Source organism: Heloderma suspectum, chromosome 2 (genome assembly GCF_057233095.1).
Source record: "Heloderma suspectum isolate Gila_16-S chromosome 2, 16-S_ref, whole genome shotgun sequence".
Classification (NCBI taxonomy): Eukaryota; Metazoa; Chordata; class Lepidosauria; order Squamata; family Helodermatidae; genus Heloderma; species Heloderma suspectum.
This window is the reverse complement of record NC_139459.1, coordinates 83172904-83187263: the sequence shown is the minus strand read 5'-3', so window position 1 is coordinate 83187263 and position 14360 is coordinate 83172904. Positions and strand designations below refer to the sequence as shown.

General features: G+C 42.5%; 1 protein-coding gene across 1 annotated transcript; it reads right to left on the bottom strand.

The window, feature by feature from the left end:
- Positions 1-13210: 13210 nt before the first annotated feature.
- CTXN3 (cortexin 3) lies at positions 13211-14051 on the bottom strand. The gene has a single exon (XM_084832105.1). It carries the CDS (start codon positions 14013-14015, stop codon positions 13722-13724), a length of 294 nt encoding a protein of 97 aa, XP_084688231.1. The 5' UTR covers positions 14016-14051; the 3' UTR covers positions 13211-13721.
- Between the last annotated feature and the right edge of the window lie 309 nt (positions 14052-14360).

Genomic DNA, 14360 nt, shown 5'->3' with positions numbered 1-14360 from the left:
TCAGCCACAGTGCATTGCGGTGCCTGCAGGTGACCATTTTGAATATTCAAACTGTGACTGTGGATTGCCATGTCATTCCAACACAGGGACTGTGGCTTATGCGAGGGTTAAACAACATAAGGGAGCTCCACCGACCTGCCTCTCTCCAGAAATGAGTGTTTCTACTGATTTGGGGGCTTCCTCTAGGAAGTGCCATATCTCTCTTGTGTAAGTGCTGGGTCCCGCTTGTCCAATGGAATCTGTGGGAACCACTGCTTGTGGAAGGGAATCAGTGGGGTGTAAAAGAATTGGCAGGGGCATAAGCCCCCCATTGGATTCTGCTCCCTCTCTCTCACTGCTGTGGTTCTGACACAAAACACCTCTACAAAGCTCCTTTTTCGATTTCAAGGGAAGCTCCCGCTGGTGCCAATGAAGGCTTCCCTTGAAATGTGAGTAGCAGTTTCTTGAGAGGCAATTTTGTCAGGGCTGTGTCAGGAAAAGAAAGTGTTACTCTTCCCCTCCCCACCATGGTCCTAAAGCTGCTCAAGTTTCCTAGTGGCAGCTATTTACATAACAGAAAATGTACACCTTAAATGCATTCACACCATTAAGATCACATCTAGTTTGACCTTGGGGCTGCAGTCCCAGGCACACTTCACTGGCAGTAAACTCCAGTGAACACTGTGGGACTTCTGACTGAACATACGTAGGAAAGCACTGCACATCTTCTGAAACTGTTTACTGCCCCACTCTGGCAACTGCGATGCACTCTCCATTTCACGATACCATGCATATTGCAATGAAGCAGTAGATAGAATCCCAACCTTGCTTTCCCTGCATATATTTCTACCCAGTTTAACCATGTGCCTCAGCCTCAAGAGTGGTTATTTATTTCATTTCATTTCTATACTGCCCAATAGCCAAAGCTCTCTGGGTGGTTCACAAAAAGTGGTTCATTGCTGAATGTGCCCCGAGCACTACAGAAGAAGACTACAGAGCCAGGAATTGAACCTGGAACCATCTGCATGCAAAGTATGTGCTCTACCACTGAGCTATGGCCCCACTTCAGAATTTTGCCTCCTCTACCCCACTAAAGAAAAAACATAGCTGGCATGCGGAATTAGCATCTTTCCTGCTTTGATGGACGTAGTGTTGTACTGAGGTCAAATAGAAACCTTCATTGAATTTGATAAGACTTTTACCCCCGCACCCAAAATAATACATATGGCTTTGCTTGCAGCTGGCAGCTGCTAGTTTTGCATTCCCAAAATAGCATGGAGGAAGTAATTCCTTAATTTGAAATGTGCAGAGTGGTGATCACCAGATGTGAGTTTTTTTCACATTCCATGCTTTTGAAGAGGTTGGCCCTCGATGTCAAAGGCTGAATCTGGAAATTTCATTAAGACTTACTTGGAAATATGTCCAAGTGAAACCAGTGGAAATCTGAGAAAATATGCATAGGACTGTTAATCCCTAACATATTTTATAAGAACAATAATACAAGCAGAAGTCTGAGTGCAAATGCACTCTCAAAAGTCCCTTTAATATAGTGGGTGGGTGGGTGAGCAGGGGAAGAGGAGATATTTAGCTCCTTATGTTGTCTCCATATCAGGACAAAATAGGTAATAAGACAAGGATAAGAATTCATTACCCTCTGCCAACAGAATTCAACTTTATGTATTTTATTTTATTTTAATTGTTTTGTTTGTTCAGTAGTTGTGCTTTTTTATTGTATTTGGAAAATTAATAAATATGTATGTGTGTGTGTGTGTGTGTACATATATATATATATATATATATATATATATATATTACACACATTCAGGGAGTCACCACCTGAAACAGCAACCCAGGGCTGCCCAATATACTAGGATTGTAGTGTGGAGTGGAAGGGGATGGTGTCCCTTTCTGTGAGGACACCACAGTTTTTGCACAAAGAGCTTTATTCGTGAAGGCTCCCTTCCTGAAGATTGTATGCACAGATGGCTGTCTAGCTGGCCCAGCCCCACTCCCCCCTCACAAACTGTTTCAACACATGAACAATGCTTCTGAACAGGGCTCCAGTACTGTCTGTATTGGTGCTGAGATGTTTCAACATAGACCGTGAAGGTAAACTGTAATGCCGCACTGACCCACACTTGACTAGTGGAGTAAACGAGCCTTTCATTTTAGAAGGTTCCAGGGAATTAGAGTTCAGCAGAGAAAGGGATTCCTTGCCATGTGAAAAATCCTGTGTTACAGCAATATGAAAACATCCAAGATGTACAACTCTAAACATCAATACGGAGAGAAAAGGAAGGAGCTCTTCTTTGTAACTGCCAGTGGGAATGAAATTCAGATGCCCTGACAGGAAATAGAATAACTAAAAACATCCACCATTGTCACATCAATCTGATGCAGTTCAGTTGTCAAAGCTGGAGACAAGGATTGGTAAAGTTCAGCACCCACATCCCTGCAGAGAGCCCACCACTGACCCGTGGAGCCTCCTGACTCTGCTGCTGCTCCTTGCTGTTGCTGCCGGGCCACCTGCCCTCTCTGAGCCTGCAAGCCAAGAGGGAATGGAATCCATCATTTGCCTTGCACCCTCTCTCTGGGCGCTTGTGTGCATTGGTCCCAGGGGGAAAGGCAGCAACCAGACAGGCAGCAGTGACAGTGGTGAGGACGAAGGCCACTCTGACAGCATTTAGCTAAGGGCCCACAAAACTTGGAGCCGAACTGATGATGACATTTTGCTGCCTGAGGTGAAGAACAAGATGGTGTCCCCTCTGATTCCAGGTATAGAAGCGCAACTGGACTGGCAGTGAAATCTTCCTTCAGCACTAGCTATGAGACAGCATTCTCCACTGTACCTGAAGGCAGCAGGCTACCTGAGGGGGACAGGGCAGGCATGCATGGCACACAGCTTTCTCCAGCACCTCATTGCAGGCCCCCAGTAGCTGATGCCTGAGGCAGCTGCCTCACTCTGCCTAATGGTAGGGCCAGCCCTGGTTCTAACCTGTGATCAACACTACAGTAATTCTACTTATTTTAGCATTAGTGCAAATTAAAGCAACTTCAGTCTCAAAAGCATTCCAAACTGCCAGACAGATTGCTTATCTTGTGAACAAAACTGGAGCTCCTATATGGTATTTATACCTGTCAATCAATTAGTTTGCAATGGGAACAACAGATAACCTATCTCCAATGCACACATCATCTATTAGATTAGGAACAGATTTTATTTTTCTTTAGAGAGACCTGCTGCTCTGGCTATTGTCATGGTTACAGGGACCTGATGACATACCATTTTGGAAACAAAGCAAGTTTCATGTTCCATTAATTAGTGGGCTGAAAATATCACATTGTTCACACAGCATTTTATTTTTTAGGTAATCTGGGCTGAATCCATTTTCATTTTTGTCTGTAAACCTGCACACACAGATTTGGGAGTAAGCCTCACTGAACTCTGAGATTAATGTCTGAGCAACATACATAGGATAGGGCTGTGAGTATCCAATTATGGTAATAGTACATCAAAACTTAATATTCAAACCAGCTTGAGAAAAGAACAGAACATATGGTTTTGATTGCATCAGTACTGAAGCTCTTTGCCCTTGTAATCATATTTCTGGAATGGTACTCTGCGCTACAAAAGTAAGTGAATGGGGAACAAGAGAGAACAGGGCTTATTATGGATAAATGAGTTAACCCTTGTCTTGATACAAACCAGTTCTCTTGTGCGTTAGTCAGAGTAATCACAACACTGATATTACTTAGCTTTTATTTAGTGGTGTGTAAAGCACTTCACAGATGGCTAGATAGCATCACCGATGCAATGAATATGAACTTGAGCACGCTCCGGGAGAGAGCGCAGGACAGGAAGGCCTGGCGTGCTATGGTCCATGGGGTCACGAAGAGTCGGACACGACTGAACGACTGAACAACAACAACAAAAGCACTTCACATTCTTCCTCCATAATCCTTACAAGAGCTGTGTAAGGTAGTCCAGTAAAGTTTCCCCCATATTTCAGATAGGACAATTAAGGCAGGAACAAAGGGCTTGCCTCATACTACCTGTGTCTGCGGTGAGATTTGAACCAGGGACTTCTCATCTCACACTTTCCACTGCTTTCCTACACCAGCCTCAACAGCCACAAGCAGCTGGAGTGTAGGCCACTTTAACAGGAATATCATGCTGTACCTTTGGAGAATCATATCCACATGAGCTGCAGCCTGCAGGTCTAAATGATTAGTTTGCCATGTCCCCCCCCTCCCGCCTTTTCTTGATAACTGACTGAATATGACATCTCCCTAATCTCAGATGAATCTGGACTGCTTGGGGTCCTCAGCAAGTGGGAAAGGCAATCTCTATATCCTCAGAGACACTTTCCGTCTTTACATCTGTATCACATATTCCACAAACAGTCCCTCATATTCAAAACAGGCTTCAAAGCTGAGCTCTGGTACACGCGAAGTCCCGCTTAATCTATAAAAGACAATATTATATTTCTGCAGAAGTATGCAGTATAAGAATGGCCTTTGCTCAGTTCCACAGTATTTTCCCCCCTCACCCATGCTGAGTGTTTTCTTTATTATTACCAGTCAGTTGAATCGAGGCCGTTATTTGTCTGAGACCACAAAGCACAGTTTGTTAACCGATTACCTATCTCTTTAATATCCACTGCAGAAATCAGATAGTAAAGCAGAAGGGGAAAATGTACTTTTACCCATCAGCTCATTTCAGACAGGAAATTCCACTGAAGAATGAAAATGTTCCCTCTTGTTGCCTTGTAGCTTTTATAACAAGAAGGTGATCGCAGTCATCAAACTGCCATATATAAACTAGTTATGCTGGTGGACCTGGATTTCAGATGTTTTATATTATTATTATTATTATTATTATTATTATTCACACCCTCCAACTAGCAGGAGCTTGGAGTGATGTACAATAAAAATAATTAAAACTTCACATAATACCCATGGAACAAAGGAGCAATACTATACAATAAAATGTACAAGTGGCATTTATACTGAAGAGTAGAAAAAAACATTAAAAGCCTGATGGAGCAGGACAGTCTTTACTGCCCATCTGAAGTAGAACAAGGAAGTTCAAGTAGAACAATCTCACCACCCTCAGGATGGAGTTCCAGAATGTGGGGCTGCTATCAAAATGGCCCGGTGTGTACCTGAACGTTCAGAGGTAGTGCTACCCCATCCAGAACAGGCTGTACCCCCAGTCCTGGGTTTGGTTGTCTACTGACTAACAGTACCTCTATCTTATCTGGCTGGAAGGTACAACTGCCTTTCAGTAGAAGGTTTCCGGTATCTTTCATCATAATTATTGTATTACATTTATACCCCAACTTTCTTCCAAGGAGCTCATGGCAACATAACTGGTTCTCCCCATCTTCACAGCAACCTGAAGTAGGTTAGGCTGAAAAATAGTAACTCGTTCAAGGTCAGCTAGTCAGTTTTATCGCTAAGCAGGCAAGTGAGACCTACGGCTTCTTCATACAGAGCTTTTATCCGCTATTGAGATTGGTTACTCACGGACATTTGCAGGCCCTTTAGGTGCCAGATTCTAGCTGAATATCAGGAAAACCTTCCTGACTGTTAGAGCAATACAACAGTGGAACCAAATACCTATGGAGGTGGTGGGCTCTCCCACACTGGAGGCATTCAAGATGAAGCTGGACAGCCATCTGTCAGGGATGCTTTGACTTGGATTCCTGCATTGAGCAGGGGTTGGACTCGATGAGGAATTTACAGAATATAGGCCCCTTCCAACCCTACTATTCTATGATTCCGATTCTATGATGTTGTTAGCCTCTAGGGCATCTCCTGCACTAAATGACCTTTATTCCATTTTTAAATAGATAGGAGATAATGAGATGTCAAATTACCTCGCTTGTGTTCCGCTTGAGTTCCCTCCATGAAAAAGGAAAAGCTGCAAGAAGAGGAGCGAGATCAATGAAACATATGGAAGACCCAGAGAAGGGGGATGGGGGAAAGGGGGAAAGGGGGAGGGGGAAAGGAAGCATGTGTAAAGGGAGTCCATTGTGATCCTGCATTTAAAACTGAAGCAGAAAGTTCCGTTTTAAATGTGGGATTTTAGGCTGGTGTAGAGATGCTCCTAGACTGACACTAACCCCTATACCACAGGATCTCAATGAGTAGATTACAGCAGGTACAGCATGTCAAAATTACCCTTTCTATGCAATATTAATGGTACAGGTGGCAGGAAGCCTGATGTTCACAGGTTTTTCATCCTTATGTAATGCTCAAGAAGGCAATTAATTCTGCTGACACCATTTGTACTGTGGGGCTACTTAGGAAATCAGTGGTTAAGGGATTGCAGCTAATAGGCCAGTCCTATGTATATTTACTCTGGATAAAACAAACATTACTTTACATGTGTATCTAATAGCAATGTCTTTAAAAAAAAAATACTCCACAGTAGGTGCGGGATGTGTGTGATCCAAATCTTAAAAGTCACTCTACCACCCTTGCCCCACAGAGGCCCAGTCCAGATCAGGGGCCCTGCACTTACTATAGAGTAAAAATGAAAACAAAAAAGACATAGCTGCTAGAACACATTTAAAGTAATGTCTGTTATGATCATAGACCCATGGAATTCATTGGGACTTAGCCCCCAGTAATTGTGCCTAGGTTTGCACCCATAATTGCCTAACAGAGGGCCAGTCTAATTCACTGAGCTGAAATTGTTGACTTCGTACTGATAGATTTATTTTTAATGGAACTAAAAGTCACTCCATAAGACACAAAAATCACATCTGAATATGTTGTGTATACCTGAGACAAAGTCCACAGTGAAATAGCCCTCCAGTTGCTCGGCCTTTTATTTATATATATTTGCTACATTTATACCCAGCCTTTCTCCAAGGAGCGCCAAGTGGCATACATGGTTCTCCCCCATCCTCCATTTTTAAAAACTTTTTATCCTCACAACAACCCTACGAGATAAGTCAGGCAGGGAGGTAGTGACTGGCTTGGAGTGGCCCATTGATTTTCTGGCTGAGTGGGGATTTGAACCTGGATCTCCCCAGTCCTAAGTCCAGCTTGCAAACCACTAGATTTCAGCACATGATGTAGTCAGCCACTTAACTGCATGAGCATTTCAGCCTGTGGCAGCCATTTTATCTGATCAGTCCATGCAGATCTTTTGTTCTTTTTAGAAATGGTATTGTTATTGTTATTACAGTTATTACATTTTTTACTTCTTAGGCAAGATGGGAATGGTACAAAGGATTACAGAGGGGTTCATGAACAAGTACTATTAAATATATTTAGGCTGGAGTCGTAAGCACATTTGACTGGGAGTAAGCCTCATTAAGCTCACTTTGGGGTGGGGCAGTATGCAGGATTGCACTTTGAGACTTCATTGCATTGGTAGGTGGATACTAGGCCTTGTACAGAGGGTTTGTAGATAAGTGACAGTGAAGATGGAAATCTGGTACATTATGCTATTGATTTAAAACATCACCACAATCCATTGCCTCATCCTCCATAGGTCTTTGTAGATTGAGACTTCAGTTGTGCCGAATTTACAGAGAATGCAGCTGATGACTGGTGGAGGATTTTTAAACTGCCTTCTTGCGTCCTTTTTCACATGTTAGCTGAAGCCAAAACAACTCATCTTTTAAAGCTTTTAAGGGAGAAGCCAAGATTTTGACACAGTTCTATGCTTTCCACTCATTTCCTCCTACCTTCACACATCTTGTATGAAGATGGGGTACTAGTGGGATGGACACAACTGCTCAGGGTTTGTGCTCTAGGCAGAGGTAATATGGTGTGTGTCTGTGTGTGTGTGTGTGTGTGTGTAGAACACACACTACGATTTGCCATGTTTACCTCTTTTCCCTAGGTGTGGGAGCCATCCAGGGTTTCTATACAGAACACACAGGTTTCCCTAAGGCTCTAATGGCACTCCACTGGAAGCTGTAGCAACTCTGTGATTGGTCAGATATTATCTAGAAGTTTACATTTTAACACTGAAATAACTTTAGTTAATCCTTGTTCACCCTGAGTAAATCAGGTGGGAAAGGCTTGAGATTCCTGTCATTTTCAGTCATATTCCTTGATTTGAAATGGAGGATACCTGGTTAGGAACCAGAGAGTTTACCTCAGGAATCTACAGGATTAATGTTGAGTTAGGAAGGCACAGGGGAGAACACAGGACTCAACTAAAAATGCAATAGGTGGGCACCAACAGCTGCTGGGTTCAAATAACTCACTCATTGCTTTTCATGTGACTACAGATGGGGTACCATTTTAATACAATATACTGTAAATATCTGACAACCAAGATAGGTTAGGATGACTGGATCTGATGGAGGCCAAAGTTCTTGTACCTTTAATATTAGGACAGAAGGAGGCATTTTGACGTAGGCAATTTGTCAAGTTATAGTGCCCACAAGGGCAACAAATAGATCTCCAGAGAGGTGGTCCACCTCTCTGGAGATCTACCATGCTGGCAGGGACTTCTGGGAGTTGAAGTCCAAAAGATCTGGAGATCTGCTTTCTGCCCACCCTGCTCTATTTCATCCATACTAACTCTTATATAGCTTCTTGGACTGGTAGTATCATATTTTAGCATCACCACAATACACATCACTTTTTATGATATAGTGTAAAGGGCTTCTCTCTGCATTTCTAAACCATTTAAATATGGTGGTGTATACCTCACCCTTTGAGAAAGTAAATATAAAGAGATCACATTTGAAAATGTTTGCTTCCTGTTGGAATTGTAATGATATCAGCTGCTGGTATTTACCACAGCGATCAAACTTAAGAGTTCCCATATTGCTCGACATATGGAAAAAGCTCAGCTACCAAACCGACAGCCATGCACGGACACACGCGTTTGTTATCAGGCAGAAGGGAATTGCACTCCAATATCCTCTTTATTGCACATAAAAGCAAGGGAACAAAAAGCACGAACAGGACAATATACCATCCCTTATCTAAACCGTCAGTGGCACCACAGAGAAGTGCTTGTGCACTGTGAATGCCTGCCCAGATATTCATGCCCCCTCTGTAACAAGAGACCACTCTTCAAATAGCAAAGTGTTGCATCTTCCAAGATTTTTCAGATCTGTTATTCCGAACTGGTTCATTTCACTATTAGCAGCAGAGTCCAATGTTTCTTACCACTGTGCTGCTTGATCGAACAACAAGTAGCATTATCCATTGGAAAGTAAAGATTTGAATCCATTTATTTGCCCCAGTAAGGGAACACGTGACCAAGATACTGGACTATCCAGTGGTGCAGTTAGGCACTTCTAGACTTAATGGTCTTATGGGAGCCACCCCTCTTTATGTGGTACTGTGTATTACTGGGGATTCTCAATGCTCATTCTACTCAGTGGTGCCCGGGACTTCTGCCACAAAGTCCTGTCCTGATAGTATCAGTGGGCCTAACCAGCTTGCTAGGGCCTTTTGGGCACATCTAGTGGAGTTGTGGGGACATGGGCCGGGATGGGAGGATCCTGTGGATCCTCAGTGCCTCCCAACCTCTTCCTCCTCATTTGCATCCTCACCTGAGGTCAGAGCTCTGACCTTGGGTGTGGAAATTGCCACTATGTTTTCTGTGATGGCTGTGAGGGGTGGGAAGGCTGGGGGTGGGGAATCCCCTTTGGACCCCCCCCCCCCGAGGTTGTAACAGTGTCTATGGCCATTGCATGGAGAATTCTGCAATATCCTATGATCCCTGGAACTCTCTCCCAGGGTCCATAGAATTGCTCTATTAGGAAATTGAGACAAATTGTGTATTTATGTTTATAGATTGTTTTGCATCTTAAGATTTGCAGATTTATGATTACAGTACCAATCTGAGGGCATAAATGTGTGATTTTGAGACAATTGTTTTTAGATTGTAACACTAAGAAACAATATGTTCCAAAATCTGCCATATTTATCATTCTCTCCATAAAAGTGTAAGTAATTTTTATCAGCACTTACATGTTGTTGTTGTTGTTTGGGGGGGGGGGTTGCTTCAGTTGTGTTGCAAAAGGGCTAGAAGTAAAGGAGCATACACAGTGACCAGATTCACACATCATGGCAAACCACTGTGGGTTAGTTAACCCTTGGGACTGCTGTGGCACTTGCCAGCTGCCATTTTGAATATGCAAACCTTGGCAGACAGTTGCCATGGCTTGACATGTCATGCAAACCCAAGCAGTAGAGGTTGTGTGAGGGTTAAACGATCCTTGCATAACCCTAGAACAGACCACGGGTTATATGAGGGTTGTTTAACCCTCGCACAGCCCCCACACAGTCCAGGTTCACATGGCAAGACAAGCCACAGCGACCACCGGCCGGGGCTTGCATATTCCAAATGGTGATCAGCACACACCACAGTGCCTCGAAGGTTAATTAACCCATGGTGGCTTGTTTTGATGTGTGAACTGGCCAAGTGTCTTCTGCTTAGACTATTGTAATGTTCCTTCTTTTTGCATGGACGTCTCATAGGCTTAAGGTTTCTTAAATACAGTGAATCTTTTGTTAACTTCCTCTGCAATATTCCAAAGGATTTAAGAAAAAGGTCAAGAAATCAAGTGACTTACATGCAACTATGAATGAGGTATATAGAATAGAAAGAAAAGGAGGTAAAAGAAAGGAGACAGAGAGAGAAGCAAAGTATGAAAAGAGAGGAACATGCCTTTGTCAAAGTGAAGAGAGTCCCACTGCCAAGTTCAATGAGACCTCCACACCTAGGTGATGAAAACATAAAGACATCTTGATTGATGGGATGTGCATAAAGCAGAAGTCTAGCCCTGGGTAGCTGGCCCTGATTTTCCAGTATCTCAGAACTGAGGCACAACACAAGGATCTGTGTATGTGTGACAGAGACAGATGGTGAGAGACAATGCACTCAGAGTATGGTGTTTTGCAAGTATTTGCCAAGCAAGTTGCTAGTTTGGTTACAAATGTAAAGATGAGCAATGAAAATTTTGTCGTTATCCTGTATAGCAATATATATATATATATATATATATGTGTGTGTGTGTGTGTGTGTGTGTGTGTGTATGTATGTATGTATATGAGAGACATTTCTTCATAGTTATTTGTGCAAATATTTGCTAAAGATTTGCTGCATTGAAAACAAATCTATGTATTTTCCTATCTGGAAAAAAATGGCTCTTTCTTGCATCTAAATTTGTTGCATTCTTGAATTTAAATTACCACTTATATGAAGCATGCCAATAAATCCATTAAAATGTTTAGCATTTGTCATTTCAGAAAGCATGGATATCACATTATTAGAATTTATATGATAAATGAAATTATAATATCTATGGATTTTCTTTTTAAAACCTGACAAAGAGAAAAAATGAAGATGTATTTAAAAATTACTGTAGTGATCTAGCTGCTATTCCAGACATTCAAAGCATTCTGATTTGTAGGCACTGGAGATAGAATATGATCACTGTGGACCGGAGACTGGGAAAGTTGATGAGGCTGGGGATTATGGGAGTTGTAGTCTGACACAACTGGAGGGCACTGGATTGGCTGATTAAGATTACAATGGACAAGAGGCAGTTATGACCGGAGAAAGAGGAAAATCCATTGACAGTGTTGCCTATTTCCCTCAGTCACGTATTCCTTTAAAAATTTTATGGGTTTAAACCAGGAATGGGGAACCTCTAATCTGCAGGCCTGAACAAGGTCCAAGGATGGGGGGCAGGTTCTCCAGCAAGGAGCTTCTTCCCTTGGTGCTACCCCCTCTGCCACTGAGGAAAAAGCTTTTGAGTAGACAAACTTCCTACTATAAATTGGTCACACACACACAAAAAAGCTTCCCCGCCCCTGGTTGAGGCCCCAGAGCTGTTGATGCAGTTTAATGTAAGATATGTGGGAAATATAGGAACTATATTTATGTAATTTATTTCAAGATGAGATGGCAGCATTGAGCTTATATGATTGCCTAAGGTTGTAATCTTATACATAGGAGTCAGCCCCATCAAACTCAGTGGAATTTATGTCTGAGTAAGACTCTTACGAGTCCCCTGGACTGCAAAGAGGTCAAATCAGTCCATCCTAAAGGAAATCAACCCTGAGTGCTCATTGGAAGGACAGATACTGAAGCTGAAGCTCAAATATTTTGGCCACCTAATGCGAAGAGAAAAGTCCCTGGAAAACACCCTGATGCTGGGAAAGACTGAAGGCAAAAGGAGAAGGGGACGGCAGAGGATGAGATGGCTAGATAGCATCACCGATGCAACGAATATGAATTTGAGCACACTTCGGGAGAGAGTGGAGGATAGGAAGGCCTGGCGTACTATGGTCCATGGGGTCACGAATCGAGTCAGACACGACTTAACAACTGAACAACAACAAACATGCATAGGATTGTGTTTAAGTCATGTTTCTGGATGGATGTTTCTGGCCAGGTACAGAGTTCCCCCATCAAATTGCCGGGAGGAAATGGTGACATGACTGGCTGGGGCATGCTGCGAGTTGCAGGACTTTTTTCTGTCTAAACATGCATAGGATTGCACCCTTAATGGATTAACTTTTAGAAAAGGTTTTCAATATTCATATTTTCATTATCATTGCTCCAAAGGGACACCATTCCTCATTACAGTAATTTAAGCTAGTTCCAGCTCAGCTATATACAAAAATGTATGTATGTATGTATGTATGTATGTATGTATGTATTTCACTTATAAACCACCCCATAATCAGAGTTCTCTGGGCAGTGTACACATTTGGATCCAAGATTTGCTTCCTGTGAGAGGAAGGGTTCTGCTTGCAGAAGGCCACTCTGCCCAATTTTTTGAGATTTCCCCCCCCACACACACACACACACACCATAGTTCAAATCACTCCATTCAGCAGGGTCTCCTGACTCTTGATGCCCTCCTTTATCCTCTTGTTTGGGAGAGGGATTGATACATTTCCTCTTTGTTGTCAGTACATAGGTGGCCACCTAACTGACCTCTAGAAACCTAAGGAATTTTGTTAGTGTGCATTAACAATTTTGTTTTTATCACCAACATCTCCTCAAAAGACACAGTCGTAATAGTGTATTACCAGGGAACCCAAAATAGAGAGAGTTGGAGTGTATGGGACATACATGCTCCCCCCCCCCCCTGTGAGGCTCACAAGTCAATTACAATTGCTACTGTGGACCGAACTTCTTTTTTACGTCAGCCTAGCAGTATTTGAATAGAGCAGATTATACATTATTCTCATACTAGGAAAGACTCAAAGTTTATATCTATGATGTTAGTCATGGCTTTATAATCAAGAATATATTCTAAGAGTGCAGTTTTTCCACTGGAATTGTTTTAAGCTATCAGTCTTTAATTCACATTGCTGAGAACCTTTTACCTTTCTGGAAAGAAGGGCAAGTGGAATGGAAAGATATTTTTGTCCGTGCTTGAAAAACATGACCTCATGTCCACACACAAAGTGGGAAAACCACGTTTGCTTTTAAATATGGATACATTCATTACAGTCTTGAAGGTAGGTGTGGGGAGGCTGCCTCCAGCGGCTGCAAATCAAAGTATGGTTGTAAGATACTGTGTGTATTGTATTTTTTTTCCATTATGTTTCAAAGGTGAACTCTGCAAATGAAAAAATTACCTATTTTATCTGTTGAGAAAATCGCTGGTTCCCATCAAATGCTTAGCATGCTTTGTGACTTTGTTTCATTTTAAATAGCTCTGCTTGTGCAAGAATGGGAAATGTTTTCAACGTGTCAGAGGCTTCTAAAGAAAGTTGTGAAGGCTTTGGCTCTAAGCCAGAGCATAGTCAAATTGGCCTTTCTCTATTCCATCAAGTCCATCTGCCCAGGTGGAGGTTGGCATACTCCTATATGGGTCTAGGAGAATTCGAAAACATCGCACAATGAGGATGCCGAGGAAAATAAATAGTAAAACCACAAAGACAAAGGTCGTCTTCTGTTCCAGCGTGAGGCCAGTTTCTGAGGGAGCATTCCCAGAAGAGAAGAAAGTGGAGGTGAAGGACTCGCCATCCATTCTCCAGGAATCATGAAAAAAATAATCCTGCAATCTTCTCCTTTTCATCATCAGAGCATGGAGGTCATGATAGGAGTCACCCTGGAGTTTATGGTTACCTGAAATGGAAGGGATGAGGAACAGAAATTACAAGTGGGACCTGCTACAAAATGTTACAGTATGGAGTGCTTTCCAGCCACTCCATTCTATTCTCCGTCCACCCTGTGGTTTTCTATCTCCCCTTCCCCTATAATCAGCTGGCATTCCGTAGCCAATGAGTATGCTCAGTCCTTATTGGGCTGTTTGGGGGGGGGTGTCTCTCCCTTTTAGATTTAGAAAAACAATTTCTAAAGATTTTGTGTATTTACTTTTTTCAAAACTTGGAGTTCCTCCCAGCTTGCTGATACTTCCCTCTTT